This window comes from Triticum dicoccoides, chromosome 4A (assembly GCF_002162155.2).
Source record: "Triticum dicoccoides isolate Atlit2015 ecotype Zavitan chromosome 4A, WEW_v2.0, whole genome shotgun sequence".
NCBI lineage: Eukaryota > Viridiplantae > Streptophyta > Magnoliopsida > Poales > Poaceae > Triticum > Triticum dicoccoides.
Window position 1 is genome coordinate 637,430,213 of NC_041386.1, and position 20,932 is coordinate 637,451,144.

At 43.3% G+C, this 20,932-nt stretch overlaps 2 protein-coding genes across 5 annotated transcripts; one reads left to right on the forward strand and one right to left on the reverse strand.

Moving 5' to 3' along the window:
* Nucleotides 1–9,931: 9,931 nt before the first annotated feature.
* Nucleotides 9,932–13,688, reverse strand: LOC119283933. The gene is made up of 5 exons (XM_037563275.1): nucleotides 12,385–13,688; nucleotides 11,662–11,756; nucleotides 10,443–10,625; nucleotides 10,037–10,175; nucleotides 9,932–9,956 (listed from the first exon to the last, which is right to left on the reverse strand). Exons 1-5 carry the CDS (start codon nucleotides 13,686–13,688, stop codon nucleotides 9,932–9,934), a joined length of 1,746 nt encoding a protein of 581 aa, XP_037419172.1.
* Nucleotides 13,689–15,917: 2,229 nt separating this feature from the next.
* On the forward strand, nucleotides 15,918–20,641 carry LOC119287593. Of its 4 annotated transcripts, XM_037567163.1 has the most exons (6): nucleotides 15,918–16,144; nucleotides 16,215–16,300; nucleotides 16,609–16,732; nucleotides 18,722–18,774; nucleotides 19,567–19,641; nucleotides 19,710–20,470. In XM_037567163.1, the coding sequence occupies exons 1-5, from the start codon at nucleotides 16,108–16,110 to the stop codon at nucleotides 19,603–19,605; spliced, it is 339 nt and encodes a 112-aa protein (XP_037423060.1). In that variant the 5' UTR covers nucleotides 15,918–16,107; the 3' UTR covers nucleotides 19,606–19,641; nucleotides 19,710–20,470. The 4 variants fall into 4 exon arrangements, with proteins under 4 accessions (XP_037423060.1, XP_037423058.1, XP_037423059.1 ...); XM_037567161.1 differs by lacking the exons at nucleotides 19,567–19,641; nucleotides 19,710–20,470 and adding an exon at nucleotides 20,533–20,641; XM_037567162.1 differs by having other exon boundaries at nucleotides 19,567–20,470.
* Nucleotides 20,642–20,932: the final 291 nt, after the last annotated feature.

The window sequence follows — 20,932 nt, forward strand, 5'->3', positions numbered from 1 at the left end:
CAACCATTCTCATGACACGACGTGCTAACTATGTTCTGTTGATTGCCATTTATAGTTTTATAACATCTGACAAGTACTTGCACAGAATATTAAGTAAAATTCTGAAGTACCATATGAATAAACTACACGGTGATGAAATATTTACAACTAGCCAGTACTGGAGAGGAATATAACCCTTCTCAAACGGGATAACACCTATCCTCAAGTACTTGGAGTTTATTTGATGCTCATCGCAGTACAGACATCATAACAAAAGATTCCAGCTCCCAAGTTCCAAATATAGTCATCAGGTAACATTGACTAATTGAGCGGAATAATCCCTAAGATACCAACACACGCATAATGCTCACTTATCAAACACATGAAGCCGAAACACCCACGTGTTAATCAACCTTGTCATACAACATCATAAATCCTACTAAACTTACTACAAATGTCCAAGCCTCAAATCAACTAATGACACATGAAAAGAACGCTCAAGTGTCTGGAATAAGTGGAGTTTGGGATTAGAAACCTAACCTGATCTCAAGGGCGTGGCTGAAAAAGTCAGTGGTGTTGGTGAAGCCCCCCTCTTCGATGTCCTTGCACCACTTATCAAACAGCTTTCGCGCCCGCTGTAGTGTTTTATCCTCCTCCTCACCACCCACCTCCTCAGTAATGTTCAGTGGCGGCAGCAGGTCATGATGTTCATCTCCGAGTGCTTCCAGCCTAGAACGCGGAGTGTAGAAGCCGATAACTGGAACAAAATTACAGAAACCATGATTATGGCATACCTTCCTCACCCGCTCCGAGTGTAGCTCAATTGTGAAGAGGCCAGCAACCGTGTTGACAAAAATGACATTTGCTCCCTCGGCAAAGCCCAGCACAAGCAAACTATAATCTGCACGAGCGAGAGCACGCATTGGAAGCAAATTTTTCAGGTCGATGACCCGGCTTAGCACCCATTGTGCATCAGTTCCGTTACTTGCTACCTCCCTTGACCACAATTTGAGATGTGAATCCAACGCTTGGCTAACTCCCAGTCCACCGTCCTCTGCCAGAATGAGGTTAAGTCTCTCGGAGTGGGGTAGATCATAGTCTGGTGGTTCGAACACATTCAGGTCGTGCCTTGCTAAATCGTACTCCAGGATCGACCCACCGGTGGCCATGAAGTACACCAGAGACCTCACAACGAGCACCCGCGAATAATATGTAAAGTCTATCAAGAAATCGACGTGCATCGAGGTCAGCTCGCCCCACGTGCCGGTATCCGACGAGTATACGCACGCCGACGTGACATACTCCACCTTGTCGTCAGTGTCTTCCTCGACGGAGAAGACGAAGACCAGGCAGAAAGGACCCCCGAGGCAGTCACGGTGGTCGCACGGGTCCGCTGCGCACAACACGGCCGTGTTCGGCTGGAAAACTAATGGCACTAACAGAAAGTTTATAATTTTTCTAAAACTAAAAGCAAAAAGAATTAAAAAATAAAGCAAAAAACAAAAGGAAATAAATAATGCAGAAAACAAAACAAAAAAACTGGAAAAAATAGGGCTCACCCCTATAATATTTGTTATGACTAACTAAAATTACCAAATTGAGTATAATGATAAAACACAGTAATATTAAATAGCAGGAAAAAGATTGACTCAAAAATCAATTTTTATAGTAAAGTTATTCATAAACTAGTGATTCACACAAATTTTAAAAAAATCAAATTTAAACTATTCAAATTTTAAAACTAATGGCACTAACAGAAAGTTTATAATTTTTGTGACCTAAAATAAAAAAGAAATCACTACAAAACTATAAGTATTTAGTTCTAAGTAGAAACAAAAAAACAAAAAAACAAAAAAAGTGCCACCTACTGGGCCCCACGGCCTGAATACGACTAGAAACCCTACCATGGGCCAGGATTCAGGCCCGCGGGAGGCCCAGTAGGCCCACAGGCACAGATTGCAGTGTTAGGCCCGAAAGCCTGCTTTAGAGAGGAGCTCGAGAGGGAACCCTCTTCTTCTCCTCTTTTTTTTCTTCTTTTTTTTCTTCGATCTTCTCCTCTAGCTATTCCTTTCTTGTTCTCCTCTTTTTTCTTCTTCTTCTTCTTCTTCTTCTTCTTCTTCTTCTTCTTCTTCTTCTTCTTCTTCTTCTTCTTCTTCTTCTTAATTTTTATCGGGAACGAGGGTGTCGAGGATCGCCGAGGGGTCGAGGATCAGGAACTAGGGTAGAGGGTCAAGGGTCGTTAAGGGGTCAAGGGTCGAGGGTTCGAGGGTTCTATAGGGTCGAGGGTCGAGGGTTCCAGGGTCGTCTAGGGGTCGAGGGTTCCAGGGTCGTCGAGGGTTCGAGGGGTTGAGGATCGCCGAGGGATCGAGAGAGGTTTCCTAGTGTCAAAGTATTGAAGAAATCCATGCCTTCATCATTAGCCGGAAGTAACCAGGGCATGTTGGTACGAAGTTCTGCAAAGTTGTTCTGGAATGGAGTCCCGGATAGGATAATCTGCCTTTTGGTACGTTAGCGAAGGCCTTCCAAATAGCGATATTCGGAAGGCTCTTGCTGAACTTTGTACCAAAAAGCGAATTATCCTATCTGGGACTCCGTTCTAGAACAACTTTGAAGAGCTTCGTACCATCATGCACATGTTACTTTCGCCTAATGATGAAGACATGGTTTTGCTGAATCCTTTGACACTAGGCAACCTCCCGACCCCTCGGCGATCCTCTCAAACATCAGAGGAAGAAGAGGATAAAAAAAGAAGAGGAAGAAAAAAAAAGAGAGGACAAGAAAGAATAGAGGAGTTCTTCTCCTCTATTCTTTCTTCTCCTCTTTTTTTTCTTCTTCTTCCTCTTTTTTTTATCGGGAACGAGGGTCGTCGAGGGACATAGATGTAGTGTCGTCATTGTCGATATATACCCCCTCCCGATAGCTTACTATGATTAGGTAGCTAGATCTACATTTGGCACTAATATATCCATCTGTCATGTTTGAATAATAATTGCCATGTTGTAAATATTTGTAGAAACTATGGACACCGCCCTAGACGAAGCAAAAGAAGCGTTGTTGAGGGACATAATCGCAGAAGGAAGTGATGCCGTCACGTTGTTTCTCAACGAAACCGATGGTCTGGAAGGAGAGGGTGAACAAGCTGGCTACGGTGACCTAATGCCGGTGCAAGAAGAAGCACATGAGGACGGCTCCAGTGACCCAATGCCGGTGCAAGAAGGAGACCGTGATGACGGCTCCGGTGACCGAACCGAGTCCGGCCAGGTATATATATTAGTTAAGCCTGTGTTGACTAGCTGATTGATGCATTCATTGTTTTGGTATGTACACATATTAATTAAGTCTTTGTTCTTTTTTCTAGCCCTCCGATCGAGCACAACTTCGGTAAAGAGACGAGGCCCGAAGAAAAAGTTGAGCTCGGATGAAAAGTTTGAGATCATAGCAATCGCGCCCGACGACCGACCGATTGAACCCCTCCGGACAAAGAGCGCATTTATTGCTCAGTGCGGGGTTCTGGTTAGGGACAAGATCCCGATAAGCATCCAGCAATGGTTTAAGCCGGCTACAGAAGACCCTGAGGTGTCTTATGTCAATGATATGCAGAAAAATGATCTTTGGACTGAGTTGAAGTCAAATTTCACCCTACCGCCAGAGGATAATCCAGAGAACCCAGTTAAAGAGAAATTAATCAAGTCTTTTGCTCTTAAGAGGATGGCAGAACTATTCAGGAGGTGGAAGAAAGAGCTGAATAAGTTTGTCGAAAATAATGAGACACCAGAATTCAAGGGCAGATATGAGAAGATCAGAGATCACTGGCCCGCATTTGTGGCCCACAAGACATCGGAAAAGAGTAAGAAGATGTCGGTGACAAACAAGCAAAATGCTGCGAAGAAGAAGCTTCACCATCGCACGGGGTCAGGTGGCTACCTCGTAGCCCGGCCTAAGTGGTCCAAGACTGAGAATGATCTGGTTGATAAAGGGATCGAACCAGAGACAATTAACTGGCCAGACCGTTGCCGGACTTGGTTCTTCGGGGCTGGCGGAACCTTGGACCCTGTAACAGGGAAGTGCATTTGGACGAACGATCAAATGAACATACCAGTCAGGAAGCTTAAGCAGTATATCGAAGCAGCGCAGGAAGGGACGTTCTTTCTAGACAGAGAGAACGACGAGCTCACAATGGCCCTCGGGAATCCTGAGCACCCTGGATGGACACGAGGCACGCCAGGCTCCATTCCGTGGAAGGTTGGGTTTCCGGACGCAGGCGGTTACAAATCCCATGAGAGGAGGAAAAAAGTGCAGCAGACCCAAATGCAGGCGCTGCAAGCAAGGGTAGACGCGATAGAGGAACGAGAAGCAAATCGCAGCAAACGTACTACCGAAGCCTCCCCCGAAGCTACCCCGCCATCTCAGCGCAGAAGCAGCGTGGCTTCCACCGAGCTGCTTCAGCCGGAGCATGCCTTGACGGCTCCTGCCAGCTATCCCGTGGATGCTATCACGGAATCTCAAAATTGCCACCTTATGACGCAATGGATGAATTTGAAGGTCAAGGCGGCTGTTGGCTCTGTTTATCCTACTGAACCCGGCGCAACTTTTCACTGCCGGCCGATTCCAGAAGGATATGCTAGGGTGATGGTGGATGAAATAACGGAGGGATTTGAGGACCTCCAGCTTGACCACCCTACCGGTGAAGGGGAGACTCGGCTGGGGTCTGCTCTGAAGACTCCATGCCTATGGTGGAAGGAGCTCATCAACCTTCCGAACTGGACGCCTCCGCCTCCTCCTCCTCCTCCGGTGAGTCAGGGCACTCCGCCTCCTCCACCGCCTCCTCCTCCGGCGAGTGACGACCAGGGCCCTCGGCCGGCTCCTTCTCCGGCGCGTGGCGGCACTCCGCCTCCTTCTCCGCCTGCGCTGACGCACCCGAGCAGCCAGCCTCCTCCTTCTCCGCCTCGTCAGCAAGGGCGGAAGAGACCTGCCGCCGCTCCAGCTGCTCCGCGCGTCATAGTCCTTCTCCTCCACCTCGTAAGCAAGTAAAGAAGACAACCGGTCCGTCTGCTCGGTCGGCGTCTAGCAGTACAACCAGAGGCGGGAGGACATACAGATTCGGTCCTTCTCTGAAGACTCCAGAGAAGTTACCATATGAGAGGACCCCGAAGGAGAACGCCGAGATCGGGCGAACCGAAGTGGATGATTGGTTTCAAGGGTTGAGAGCAAAGAGACATCCACCTCCGGAGGAGAAGGTAGATCCGGTGAAAGTGAAGCGCACTCTGGCTGCCCTGACAAAACCACCGAAGTCTCCGCCGAAAGGAAACTATGAGCGCATTATTGGAAAGGAATTTGCCGAAGCGGAGCGGTCAGGAGGTACTGTCAGTGATCAAAGGCTGAAAGAACGACGAGCTGGGAAACAAATTGCCCAGCTCGGCGAACAAGAGAAGCAATCGTGCCCCCCGCTCAAGGTGCCTAGCCACAACGTCGCTAATGATCCGAGGATGGTGCCCGGTTATAGCAATCTTGCATATTACCTGCCCGACGATGTACATTATGAACCCATGGACATGCAGATACAAGGATACGAGTACGGAAAGCCTCTCGTCAAAGATGAAAGATCTCTATCAACGATGATGCGAAGATTGCATGATTGGTACTTGAAAATCTGCAGAGACTCTGGGGGGAGGAGTTCTTTGTATGTGAAAGTTAAAAAGGAGCATGACCTCGTTGGAATTGAACTGTTGCCTATTCCATTTGAGGAGTTCTATCAGTTTTTCAATCAATTGGCCCTCGATAAAACAACGGTCGCCTGCTACTGTCTGTAAGTAGTACTACTTCTGTCATTAAGTTTCTCTATATAGCTTAGCTCTTTCATTGCATGTATTTATAGTCATCCTCACTATATTATGCAGATTGAAGATCGCCGAATTGAAGAAAAGACAAGTCGGTGATATTGGGTTCATTAACACATATCTCATAGATGCAACTCAGGTTAAATTTCATGCCGCAGCTACCGAGGCCAACTTGCTACGATCGTTCGTAATAAATGAAAACAAAGATATAATACTCTTTCCTTACAACTTCAAGTGAGTGTTATTGTCTTGTGCGTATTCGGTTTCCCTTATATATTAGTCAAAGTTATAGTAATGTAATTGATGAGTTATGCATGCGTGTGCAGTTTCCACTATATTCTCCTAGAGATAAAGCTTGAGCAGGGACTAGTAACCGTCTTAGACTCAAGACGAAAAGATCCCCAGGACTATGCAGACATGACTCAAATACTCAAGAAGTAAGTTAAATCGATCATTATCCACCATATCAGCAACTTTGTTCATTTCCTGATATATCAAGTAATTGTTTTCTTTGTCCGGCAGGGTTTGGAGAAAATTCACCAGAAAAGCTCCGGGACTGCGAAGGAGCTGCAATTTAGACACCCGAAAGTAAGTACTATAGTAGCATTTTAAGCGCATCTACTAGTCATTCAAGCGCTAGTTTCATCAATACCATTTGGCATTCTTGCTTATCAGTTTGATTAACCTTTATTTCTTGTAAAGTGGTTGTGGCAGGAACAAGGGAATGATTTCTGTGTATACTACGTTTGCGAGTCCATCCGCCACACGACCTGTGAGCGGGGCTACACTGACGAACAATATGAAGTACGTAAATAACAACATTCACAATTTTATTTTATTACCATCATTTGTGTTGAGTTTCATTCATTCATATATATATGTATTGACCCCCTTCTTTAAATTAGATGTTTCGGAAGCGGGATGAACTCCTAGCACCAACTCACCTGCGAGCAATTCAAGAGGAATTGGTGGCATTCTTTCTTGACCACGTGATCCCTGAAGACGGAGAATTCTATGTGGACCCTGAGTCCGTATGATTATATTTGTAAGAGATAATTATTGTATATATGTAGCCGGTAGTGTCAGATAGATATACGAGAACTTGTTGTTCGACCAATCTCTCGGAGAAGGAGAGATGGTCGATATCACTTCTCTCTATACGTATGTATAGTACGTAGGGTCGACCAAGCACGGACATAAGAGAGGACACTTCTCTCTATTAATTATAGCTAGCTAACACAATATATGAAACACCTAAATTAACCCCCCAAAACCCCCAAACCCTCCCCCCCTTTTAAAAAAAACAAAAACCCCAGCCACAGAAATGCTGATGCGTGGATGCCTATTGGTCCCGGTTGGTACCACCAACCGGGACCAAAGGGTCTCCTGCCTGGGCTCTGCGCACTGCCCACGTGGAGGCCCATCAGTCCCGGTTCTGGATTGAACCGGGACTAAAGGGTCGAGGCATTAGTACCGACACTTTAGTCCCGGTTCAGGAACCGGGACTAAAGGCCCTTACGAACTGGGACTATAGGCCCTTTTTCTACTAGTGTAAATTACAAACGATGACATCACGCTTATGTCATCAATCACTAATATAGTCGACAAAACATAGTTACGTACTCATGTCTCATACGAACTCCTTCACATATACCAACGTGCACAACAGAGATCAAATAGAACAAGCAAAAAAAAGAGCTTCCCTAACCGCGCACTTATGGATGGTGTAAAGGAGATTAAACAGAAGCATATAAAACTACCATGCTACCACGAGGAAGGCTAGAAAACAAAATTAAAAGGTAGTCGGAATCTCAGTTTGTTGCACGATGATTCCTTCCACATGGAAGCTAGCCACACAAGCCAGAATGCATTTGTGTAAGTAGGAAAAAAACTTTCACATGGAAGCCGCACAAGCCAGAGTGCATTTGTGCAAGTAGGAAAAGAACTTTCACATGGAAAGGTAGATAACAAGTATTTTCTTGAAATACTGGATATACATATTACGTAGTCACTTATGCATATGTACGCACATATGCATACCTTATCTGCATGTTCCGCAAAGCTTGAAAATTAGTGTACCTTGCCGTCAATGGGTCCATGGTCTTTCACCATTACAAAATTCCAAAAATGAGAAAATCAATGCCAAATATACCACATTCGTCTACATTATGAGAATACCTACAACCCTGATTGTGCTACGTCCAGGTTAGTCCAGGTTATAATGATGTGTAGATGAATCCAGCTGCTTAATACATTGTCGATACAACTTTAATAGGCGAATAAAGAGGAGAAGCTTGTCTTAGAAATTTGAGACAGCTCCATTAGATGGATAAAAAACATGGCTATATTTTTATAGGTGGAACTCAAAGAAATAAACAAAAATTAGTAATTCTGTTTTCAAAATAACTGCACATGAAATGAAATATATTTGAATAACATTTTATGAAAATTTTAGTCAAATTTGAGAATAAACTTTATTCAAGAACAAAATTAGCATGGATTTTTCATTCAAATTTAGTATGCAGCTCGCTAGAAATGTATTATACAATAAGAGCAATACAATTTATATTCTCTTTTCACCTAATGATGGAAGTCAGGATAACACTAAAACTGAGTTGGAAATTTTATCCATTCTATGAATAAGGTATGTAGAGAGTGAGGATAGGTCCATTAGGTGGATAAATAATAAGGTTACAGTTCTATACACGGAACTCAAAAGAAGAAATGAAGGAAATTTTGTAATTCTGTTTTCATAAGAACTGCACATGAAATCAAAATACTTTGTTACAGGAGTTAATTATAAACATAGTAGAATATGGGAAGTGAAATATATGGTTAGTTGCATGATATTGATAAAAAAAATAAGAGAATGAATTCTGGAGAGCATGTTGTAGTGAGAAGAGTCAGAAGAAATATTTGGATGGATTATGTAGAAGGTATGCTCTAACATGTATGGGTTCAACAGTAGCGAAAAATAGGAAGTTCACATCAATATAACTAGAGCGCACGTAAATTAGCATTTACGAACATAATTCACAGGCAAAATGTGGCACACAGAAATAATGAAGAGTACATGTATGCATGACGACCATGTAGCACGTACAACATTTGGTAAGGAAAGTTGGATTGACACCAGCTACCATATGCACTTGAGTGAGCATATCATACATGTAAGCAAAGCAGTGTCGTACAAGAGTAAAGAAAGAAAGAAACAATTTATGCCATTTCCGCAAAAAAAATATGCCAAGTATAATAAGCTATTTTCCTTAGCATTGGCATGGTTAGAAAGAACACTATCACCATTGTGGGTAGGAGATAATATTTGAGCAGTTTCTAGTAAATTTACCCAGATAACTACATTGCCTTAGGTGAACAAATCCACCTATACAACAAGCAAAATATTAGAATAAATGGAAGAATATGAGAGCATAAGACACTATCACCATTTGTACAGCTAACCAAAATAAATAACAAGATTACGCTTATTGATGAAACAAGTGAAGGAGAACACAATGGTTTATGCATGAATAATCAATGTTTAGTATGAAAGATAGAGACCAAGGGGTGCGAGACGCTACAGAGAAAGATGGAGGTTAGCACAAAATTCTTTGATTTTGTATGTCATAGACTATGGTGCTTAGTCATTAATTCAAATAATATTGGATAGATATGTTCAACTACATCTTCAATATGATTTTGAAATATATATGGAATTATAACCTACCAATGCCTTCAGCTGAATAACACTTCGCGCCGTTGCGAAAAAATAAAATAAAATAATTATTCACAATAATTTTTTTCTACAAAATCAACTATATATTTATATTTATACTTACAATAACATACCAACATATCAGAGTTAATACAAAAAAATGTGAAAATATACATGACATCACATGTCTAGCTGTACAAATGTGCGGGCCACAATGCTAGTTACAATAAACAAGCATTATCTACCTGATATTTTCCTAAGGTGATCACAGGTTGTCCCAAAAATATACACTATATGTGGATTTAAGCTGGTTAAAGAACCCGTGCAAGATTTGGGTCAACACAAATTATTTGAAATCATGTGTGGCTAATAAAATGGAAGACAACTTTAGCCACCAAAATCTTCAGCTAAACTGACTAAATGTATCCCTAAAACCACAGTGATACACCACCAGAAAAATGAAACGGCACTTGGGTTGTGAATATCCTGCTTTGTACTACTACTATACAGCAGAGTGATTGACACTATAATCAGTTTATCACCACGAAAAGGATACAGGTCAACAATTCGAATATGGTCAGGCCTAACCAAATGCTCCAAGATGGCTAAAGATTTGGAGTAGTAGCCAATTCCGTTGTCCCTGTCCTCTGCAAAAGTAAAACTCAAATGTGAGGCCATGCATGCCCATTCACTAGGCTAACACACTAGCAAGGTTTCTGGGTCGATGAGTTGTTCTGGGGTAGCGACTCTTGAATAGTCGGCCCTGCAGTTGCGACTAGTCGCGACTCGTTGACTAGTGACACGTTGTTGGGTCGACTTTTTTTTTACGACTCATCGACTAGTCGGCGACTAGTCAGGACTAGTTGTTCGACTCAAAAACAGTGCACACTAGTAACGTACATAACTAAGATTACCTCTTTTCTTGCAGACTTCAGCTAGACCATGAAATATATCAACTTTCTCCATTGTCATGTCGGGGCTCTTGGTAACTATCGCTCTTGCAACATGCAACATTTTCCAGGCCAGATCCAAATCAGAATCGTCACCGCCACCTGCCACATTCCTATCCTCCTGATTTTTGCCATTCATGTTTTTCCCTAACAAATGACTATATCAGAATTTACTATAGAAAGAAGAAAACATTTTTATTTAGAAAATGGAAGAGTTCTACTATTCAGGGCCTCAGAATGAGAGGATGCACACAGTCCAAGAAGAAGAAAAACAGCAATGAGATGCATACAAATGTGTAACTATCCAACATAATCAGTACAATATGATCGTATACTACATTAGTACATTTGAAAGCAAATAGTTGGAATTTTGATGGTATGTAAGAAACCAATCATTTAAAAGCATACAAAAGCTAAGCAATATTGTAACACATGGTTGGTAAAAGGAAGTTGAATGAAGTGTGTGAATCATATTACCCATATCTACTTAATCAGGCCTTGCCATACCAACCGTACAAGTAAGGAAAAAAGGAGACAAATAGCTGGCAGCACAAGACACACATCCAACTAAAATATAGTCGACCCATAAAAGCTTCTGTGAGCAGTACAAAAATTACACTACAAGAACAATTAGCAAAACAACATTTATTAGATGGTCACATGTGAAATGATGATGAGGAATTTAGAGTCCTTCAGAAGGGCAAACAATTCAAGTCCAAGACAAGACTATTTACATTGCATTAGTACGAGCACAGTACTGATTGGTTGTTTATTGGGTATACTCTTCAGTAATTAGTATGCATGAACAGACCATGAGAAATGATGGTAATCAATAGAGTGTTATCAACTATACATCGATAAAAAGGGTAATAATGGCTTTTCAGTCCCATAACTGTCTTGTGCAGTAGCAATGCCAGGCTAATCTGTGGACTCAACTAATCCATCAGCTTTGTCTAAGAAACAATTCCATACAAAACCTAGAGAACATGTAAAGTTGAGCGATGTATGTCACCCCACACTCCCACTGTGGTGTTAGTGATATAGAGTATACCTTCTTCAGAATCAACTTTCTCTGAAGGTGCTTGCTCAACATTGCTACCAAAGGCCTCTGAGCACTCACTATCGTCTTTGCTGGCTGTAGCCGTACTTTTGATTGATTCTTCATTTGATGAACTCTTTGAACCATTTCTGGAAGGATTGGTTGCCTTCATAGCTTTGCATAGCAAGGCACGTCCACATCTGCATAATATGCTAGCCCACCCCGGAGATAGCGGAACCCTATGTGACAAACAAGGAATAAGTTTGTGAATGCATCATTGCGAAGGTTATAACATGAACATAAGGCCATGAGTGTTGTCAAGGTAGAATAACAAGACTAATTATTTCATCAACCATTTTCATGACACAACGTGCTAACTACGTTCTGTTGATTGCCTTTTATAGTATTATAACATCTGATAAGTGCTTGCACAAAATACTAAATAAAATTCTGAAGTACCGTATGAATAAACTACACGGTAATGAAATATTTGCAACTAGCCAGCTGTACTGGAGAGGAATAAAACCTTTCTCAAATGGGATAACACCTATCCTCAAGTACTTGGAGTTTGATTTGATGCTCATCGCAGTACATATACATCGTAAGTTCGTAACAAAAGATGCCAGGCCCCGAGTTCCATATAATATATATAGTCATCAGGTCACATTGACAAATTGAACGCGTGTCATGCGCTCACTTATCAAACACATGAAGCCGAAACACCACACTTGTTAATCAACCTTGTCATACAGCATCATAAGTCCTACTAAACTAACTACAAATGTCAAAGCCTCAAATCAACAAATGACACATGAAAAGAATGCTCAAGTGTCTGGAATAAGTGGAGTTTGGGATTAGAAACCTAACCTGATCTCAAGGGCGTGGCTGAAAAAGTCAGTGGTGTTGGTGAAGCCCCCCTCTTCGATGTCCTTCCACCACTTATCAAACAGCTTTCGCGCCCGCTGTAGTGTTTTATCCTCCTCCTCACCACCCACCTCCTCAGTAATGTTCAGTGGCGGCAGCAGGTCATGATGTTCATCTCCGAGTGCTTCCAGCCTAGAACGCGGAGTGTAGAAGCCGATAACTGGAACCAAATTACAGAAACCATGATTATGGCATACCTTCCTCACCCGCTCCGAGTGTAGCTCAATTGTGAAGAGGCCAGCAACCATGTTGACAAAAATGACATTTGCTCCCTCGGCAAAGCCCAGCACAAGCAAACTATAATCTGCATGAGCGAGAGCACGCATTGGAAGCAAATTTTTCAGGTTGATGACCCGGCTTAGCACCCATTGTGCATCAGTTCCGTTACTTGCTACCTCCCTTGACCACAATTTGAGATGTGAATCCAACGCTTGGCTAACTCCCAGTCCACCGTCCTCTGCCAGAATGAGGTTAAGTCTCTCGGAGTGGGGTAGATCATAGTCTGGTGGTTCGAACACATTCAGGTCGTGCCTTGCTAAATCGTACTCCAGGATCGACCCACCGGTGGCCATGAAGTACACCAGAGACCTCACAACGAGCACCCGCGAATAATATGTAAAGTCTATCAAGAAATCGACGTGCATCGAGGTCAGCTCGCCCCACGTGCCGGTATCCGACGAGTATACGCATGCCGACGTGACATACTCCTCCTCGTCGTCAGTGTCTTCCTCGACGGAGAAGACGAAGACCAGGCAGAAAGGACCCCCGAGGCAGTCACGGTGGTCGCACGGGTCCGCTGCGCACAACACGGCCGCGTTCGGCTGGAACACTGTCTCGTAGTCGTACGCCGCGGGCACCGGTACGTGGTGCCGGACGCCCGTGGTTGGCTCCCACAGGAGGAGTTCCTGCGTACCATCGCCCTCGGAGAGGAAGAGGGCGCGGCCATGGCGGCTGTCGAGGGCCCGCCAGAACTGACGATGCGGAGCGGCGAGGGAGAAGGATGATGCGGTGGTGGGGATGAAGCGGGGGATGACCTCGTCGTCCCAGTTGTGGAGGAAGCCGAGGACAGGGGGTGCCCCGTGGAGCTCGTGGAGGTGGCGGCGGAAGGCGCGGTGGGAGACGATGCCACTCCAGGTCTTGCAGACGAGCGAGGCGCGGAGGAGGCAGGCCGGCTCGTCGGGCGGGAGGCGGAGGAGGATCTCTTCGACGAGCTCGCCCGGGAGCGCCGGCGGCGGCGGCGCTGCCATGGTGGTTGCTAGATCTGGGTCTGTGTCCGGGAACGCCGGCGGCGAGGCTGCGCGGCCGTGGTGGTCGCTGGGGTCGGTGTGGATGTGGATCTGGGGGCCGGAGGAAGAGAGTCAAGTGGTTGGGTTCAACCAGGCTGAGTGGGCGTGGAGGCGTGTGGAAATCGCTTCCCTTGTAGAAAAAAACTGAAACTGAAACCGGAAAATTCTGCAACATTTTTTTGAGGGAAAAAATAACTTCTAGTATAAGTTTTTCTTCTAGATGATCTTTTGAGCAAGGGATAGAATTCTAGAGACCATATGAATTTTGGAAGAACTCTAACATGATCTTGATCTTGGAGAAATTCTTATGCGTCCTCCATGAGCCTTCCCTCACTACCGGAAAACGGGCATACGCCGACGGCCAAAGCTATGCCTACGGCTGCCGTCGGCCTAGTTCGAGATATGCTGACAGCCCAGTCCTGGCCGTCGGCTTAAACTGGCCGTCGGGTTACATGGACCTATGCCGACGGCCGCCGTCGGCACAGAACGGCCGTCGACCTAGCCGCAGACATGCCGACAGCAGCCGTCGGCATAGATAGGCCGTCGGTATAACTGTGGGCCCGGCGACCCCGCCGGTGACTAGTGGCTAACGCCGTCAAACCTATGCTGACGGTCTGGACGGGCGGCCGTCGGCATATCTCCGCATGCCACGTCACCGATCCGCGGCATGGCGCCCATCAGAACTCTGCCGTATCTATGCCAACGGCTTTGCCGTCGGCATAGCTATTTTTTTTACATACTTTTTTTTTCATATGTATTAATGCTTTTTTTACATACGTTTTTTTGCATATGTTTTTATGCTTTTTAAAAAATATGTGTTCATGCTTTTTTATGTATTATATGAATAAGTATGTAGTTTTTAATTTTTTCCATAGATTATGAATATATATATATATATATATATATATATATATAGTTTGTATTTTTTTCGAGTACATTAATAATATGCTGTCATGTTCTTTTGAATATAGGTCCTTAAATTTTATCAAAATAAAAAACAGCTATGCAATAGAAGTTGAGTGGCGGTTGCAAACGCCCGGCACCCGTCTCCGGAGTGTGACCCCCTCACGTCCGCGGTGTGCCCCCCTCACGGACGGCGCCGCCGCCAGCATTTGGAGGGCGGAAACAGCCGCATCGGGTCTATACGGAGGGGACGTTGCTCTCAAGTGTTTCTATGGGATGACCTACCACAACCGGGTGGTGTTGTGGCATGTTCGAAGAGGCGGCACGCATCTCCGGGGCGTGGCCGCCCTAACGGACGGCGCCGCCGCCGGCACCTGGAGGGGGAAAACGGACGCATCGGGTCTACACGGAGGGGATGTAGCTGTCGGTTTGGCCCGGATGTTGCTCCCAGGTGTCCCTTTGAGCTGACCTTACACAACCGGGTGGAGAGGTCCACTGTTCAAAGCCCGTCCGTGAAAAGTCAAAGGGCTAGATCTCGTGGTCAACCGCTCCAGGGTTAGGCGGGACGGGGGCCCTGAGGGGGTAGCAATGCCACCGGAGTGTCGCACTGGCCCCTCATACATGCGGGGTGGTGTGGTGGCATGTCCGAAGAGGCGGCACGCGTCTCCGGGGTTTGGCCCCCTCACGGACGGCGCCACCGCCGGCACCTGGAGTGGGGAAACGGACACGTCGGGTCGACCTCCTCCATGTTTCATTAATAGGGAAGAGTGCTGCTGAAGTATCTATGTTGAACAATTATAACAGTACCAAGTAAGTTTGCTCCAATTGCATTTGATGCAGGAGGCACAACACCGCCATCATGCGTCAGGTTCAGTGGAAGGCACGACACCGCCACGCTCTCCTCCACTACAACGCCACGCACCCGGTAATTAAACATTCTTTCTCTTCATTCAAGTAGTAAGAGCATCTCCAGCCCCCCCCCCCTCCCGAGTGCCACCCCCAGGCGCCTTTCCTTCTGCCGGCGAGCTAAAAATGGCAAAAAAGGCCCAGCCATGCCCCCCAAGACCTCAAAAAGGTGCCGGTGAACCCAGGCCACACCCAACGCGCTGGGGGGCTGCTGGGGGCGCCGGCGGAAGCAACAGCCAATCATATTCCTCCATGTATCATTTTTTTCTGGTCCACTCATTCACTTTTTGCCTGGCGACTGTCCTGGGGGCACCAACGGCTGGGAAACCGTCCTCGCGTTTCATTCGGCGAAGGTGTTTTGCCCCCCAGGACGTGCTATATTTGGCCCGGCGATTGTCCTGGGGGGCTCCAACGGCTGGAGATGCTCTAATTCATTGTATTTGCATGTTTCCAGCAGCGATGTATCAAAAAAAGCTTCAGCTTTGGGTTGTTGATTTAGCAGCATCAATCATTAATTGTTCTGCTATATATGTTCTTAACCATGACAACCTGATTAGGCTCTTAGTTTATTATGGTCTTTGTTCTGGGTGGATCTCTGACTATTCTAGGTGGGCATGAATCTCTTCTTTGTTTCTTCATCTCCTCTTATTCTGATTCCTGCGTTTGTTTTATGTGAAGGTTGCTCCGATGAGGACAAGCTGCTTCTGCAGTTGGACGGGCCCTCAAGGCTGCTCTGCCTATTCCTCCTGCTACCCCCACACGTGGTGAGCCCCACCCGTTCTCGAGCTACCCCTGCAAATCTGATGTGATGTGCACAAAATACTTGCAATTGTTCTCGACACAAGAGCATGTCATGTATTGTTCTATTTGAATGTGCAATTTCATTGCTTCTGTGTTGTTTGATGCTTGCTTCACAAGAGGGAAATCATGGATATAAACTGCGCTTCCTTTCAAGTTGAATAGTAATGATCACCATTTGGTTCCATTTCCTCCTCTGCATCCAGTGTTCACTCTCTCATAGATGTCCATATATACACAGTTCTGATCTCCTTTTTTCTGTGACTCCATACAGGGAACACAAAGCCGTCGATGCATTGAGGGCTCAATGTCGTCTCCGCCGGCTGAGCGGCAAGCCGGGGTTGGGCTTGCACACCGTCTATCAGCACCCTCCCACGTCTCCATTCACGGATCTGCAGGTCAACCCCTCTTCTCCTCCTATCCACGCATCTTCTTTTCCAGAGCTAGGTGTATGGTTGCATGGCAATTTGTGTTTTGGGGCTCACCATGTTCTGCTTGCCCTGGTTGGCCAATGAGGCTTTCCTTTTCTGGTAAAGGCCAAATGTACTATTCTCTATGCTTTATATTTTTGTAGTTCCTTTGTTTCCATGCTTGTTTTTTGATGGGGTGTAAATATATGCTTTTTTGTTCCTTGTCTGGATTCAGGTAGGGCCTAACATTATTGTTCCTTTGTGCATGGAAATGTTGGTGGTTTTGTTCCTTTGTGTATGGAAGGGGGCCTTGATTAGAATTTCTAACGTTTGAGTTGTAATTAGTGTTTTTGTTACACATGAAAACATATGGTTGTTTGTCCAATCACATATGAAAAAGAGAGGATTGTTTGTCCAACAATTTTCTTTCTCTGTGATAGTTTTACTAGAAATAAAGCATAGTCACTATTACATCCTATTTTATATCTTGTTGTGTCGTGATATCTGTACAGACTCTGTCTACGTCCTTTTGACATTCCAAGTTTTGTTTTTCTATGGCTCAATTAGTTACCCCGTATCAAGAGAAATTTAACTGGTATTTGCGGTAGAGTTAGCTGAATTCATGAAGAGATGATTTAGTTATTATTAAAGCTGAAACACAACATGTTTTGACAAATGCGTTCTAAGTAAAGCCTCCAACTAACATAACCAAAAACATATTCTTTAGGTTTATCATCTATTGAAGTATTATGTAGAATTTAAAATCATACGAGGCAAAGCAAATGAGCTCTATGCACTTTCCATGTAGCACAAAACAAAAATAATCATGTATATTTTGGATGCACCTAGATATACTCATCAGCAAGGCTGAGGTTATAGGGCACTCACCCACATTGTCGATATCTCCGTCACTATGATCACCCACATGATGGACAATTCCCTTCTTTCTTTTCTCTGTGGCTATTGACACTTAATGCTATTACTGTGTGCATATATGTACTGTGATCCATTCTCATTCTTCATATCTTGAGAAACTATCTCAAGATACTCGCGTTTGTGTTTTGGAGAAAGCCTATTCTATGATTAATATATCGAGTATGGATGGCGCGATATCACCTCTCTTTATGATGATGTTCTTATAGAATATAGGTTTTATGGTAACAAGTCTTAGCCAACACCTATACTGATGCTCAGACCAGATGATTATAGTCTCTCCTTGCTATTTTTCTTGAGGTGTGTACATCTATCTAGACAATTTAATTAAAATATATTTTCCATACAAACCATCAATACATGTTAGTTGACTTTGAAACTAATCAGTAAAAAGGTTGTCCCTTTCGCATTTTATGGACATAAAGATTTGGTGTTGACTGTCGATCTTTAGTTAACACATGACCTTACAACCGTAGGGAGTGGGAAAAAACTTATATGTTTGGCACATTTGAAGAACATATCATAGTAACAAAGTTTTGGTAAACAATGTCCTAGATCTCAACCATATAGAAATACTAAATATATGTTTATTTGTATATGGATTAATTATACAGACTTATAAAACCTTGTGCAGGGCACATAAAAGAAATTTGAAATAACTATTATTTCAATATTTGCTTTTTCAGTTGAGCATAATAGTTTATAGCCTGATAGGCTTGGACATAATTGTCTACATGTACTGCTCAGTAGGCGACATCCTTTGGGAAATTGAGGATGTCCTCGTGCATTTTCTAAATACAATTGTGGCAGATCTGAGGAAGGAGGGGAGGAATAATCTCGCGGGAGAGTTCGGTGCAGAGGAAGAAGAACAAGATATTATTTATTTCTTGTGAACAGTCAAGCTTGTGCATTGTCACACTGTAAATTATTTCAACAATAGTAGTAACTGTTATCTCTGGCCATCTGTCGCGACATTTTCTTTAACCACCAATGCATATTTATTTTCTTGTTAATAACTCTCATAATTGCCTGCTACTGTTTCAGTTCTGGGGCCAGGCAACCTTGAATCCAACGTCCACCTGCAGGCTACATCTCAGGTAGGATAAAAAGATTGCAGTGAACTTGATGGGTATATCATTATTGTTGCCTCCTAATTTGTGTGATGAGCAAATGTGTAGATTGTGTGTAAATCCGAGATGCCTAAAACAGTTGGGAAGTGAACTTGTTACCTCGGTTCAGTTTAATGGCATGTTAAACTCGATGCACTTTCTGGACTGTGACATTTTTCCTGAAATTTTGGAAGTGACTGCTAATGTAGTCTAAATAGAGTGACTGAGTAGTTACTTTCTCACAAGAGTTGACTTCCCGTTATTACTCCCTCCGTCCGAAAATACTTGTCATCAAAATGGATAAAAGATAATGTATCTCGAACTAAAATACGTCTAGATACATCATCTTTTATCCATTTTGATGACAAGTATTTCCGGACGGAGGGAGTACTTGCTAAGATGGATTGGTGGTTTTTATGTTAGATGAAAAATATTACATCAATCTTTACGGCTTTTTATGGGCAAGTGATTCCGACTCCATAATAAGGAATAATATAGCCCCAGTGCTGTGATAATGTTAAAACATTTACCTCTTTTATCGGTTCAAGTTATGTATTTGCTGCGAAAAAATGGTCTTATATCAAATAATAGCCTAGAGCTTTTGGAGTGTTATTACTTGTATTTGTTGCTTGGATGTATAAACCTTCAGCAGACTGTCAGTTTTGCTTTTATATAATCTGTTTGTTTAAGTCTGCTGCATATTGGTCAAAAGCTCATGCTAATTGATGATGTTAGGTGATGATCTTGTATCTAACAGTGATTTCTGAATGCGTGCTAAAGAAAACTCATGAACATCATGGCGCCTTGTTGATGGGGTGATCAATAGCTACTATATTGGGACCCTGCACTTAAATTGTAGGTCTGATTTTGTTTTGGAGTTCTCCTGCTACCCACAAGCTCAGATAGTTCTTTTGTTTGTGCAGGGGAAATTGCAAAGCATATTATGAATTGTTACAAGAAACTATTTCCGCTGTTTTGGTGCAAGGATGTTGCTTTTTAGTATGCTTCCCCTATCTTGGTATCTTGGAATAATAAACAGATAGATGTTGTGTACCAAGATTGTTCCTTGTTGTTAAGAGGGATGCAAATATTATACAAGAATTTTTCTGATGACTCCTAAAGCATATTTGGATATACAGCAAAGTATATTGTCGCTTCCCTGTTAGTAAAACGATTATGTTAGAAATTTGGTTGGCAGCCCCTACATTTGGCTGATTGCTAGCTGACTGGATTACTCATGTTTGCGGACTCTGGTAACTTATGCCTACCAAGAACTACATGAATTTTGTGTCTTGCTGCAGTGAACATTACCAAACTAATTCTAAAGGTGTTATAATCATGTTTTCTTTTGCATTATCAACTTTTAACTTTTGTCATTTGTTAACACATTCCTTTTGCATTATCAACTTTTAACTATTGTCATTTGTTAACATGATTATTTAGCATGTTCACTATGCGAGTACTCCCTCCGTCCGAAAATACTTGTCATCAAAATAGATAAAAAGGAATGTATCTAGAACTAATATACATCTAAATACATCTCCTTTTATTCATTTTGGTGACAAGTATTTCCGGACGGAGGGAGTAGTAATAATAGGAGCTATTTATTTGCCAGATAACTAACACTATTCATAAGGCATAAGGGTTAGAAAAAGAAATGTATTCTTGCTGTGTTGATTTTCGTATGGCACACTATGGATTCTTTGTGTAACACATAATGTCGATCAACATGTGTTTACAACGCAGGGAGGAGCCGGGCGACAAGGCAGTCAGACCAAACTCTCTATCCATATATATAGGTAGTCTGATGTTATGCCATAGCCGAACCATATATGTTTCGTGTACTGCTCTATCAATCTCTTTTGGTATATTAGACTCTATCATTTGTAATGAACTTATTGTCATGGGCGATCGTTATGACTGGATCGTATGGTATGAATCGGGTCTTTATGCTTTGTGATGAAATATCATATTATCCTGTTCACCAGTTTGGTTTGGTTTTGAGCTAAAACGTATAAAAATACATGGCTTACAACAATGGATATATGTGATGATATATTGAGTGATTAAGCATAATTTTAGACTTTCGGTGCTGGACCAATGGGATGCATGGGGTAATTGAATGTTTCTTCTTCACTTTATTATT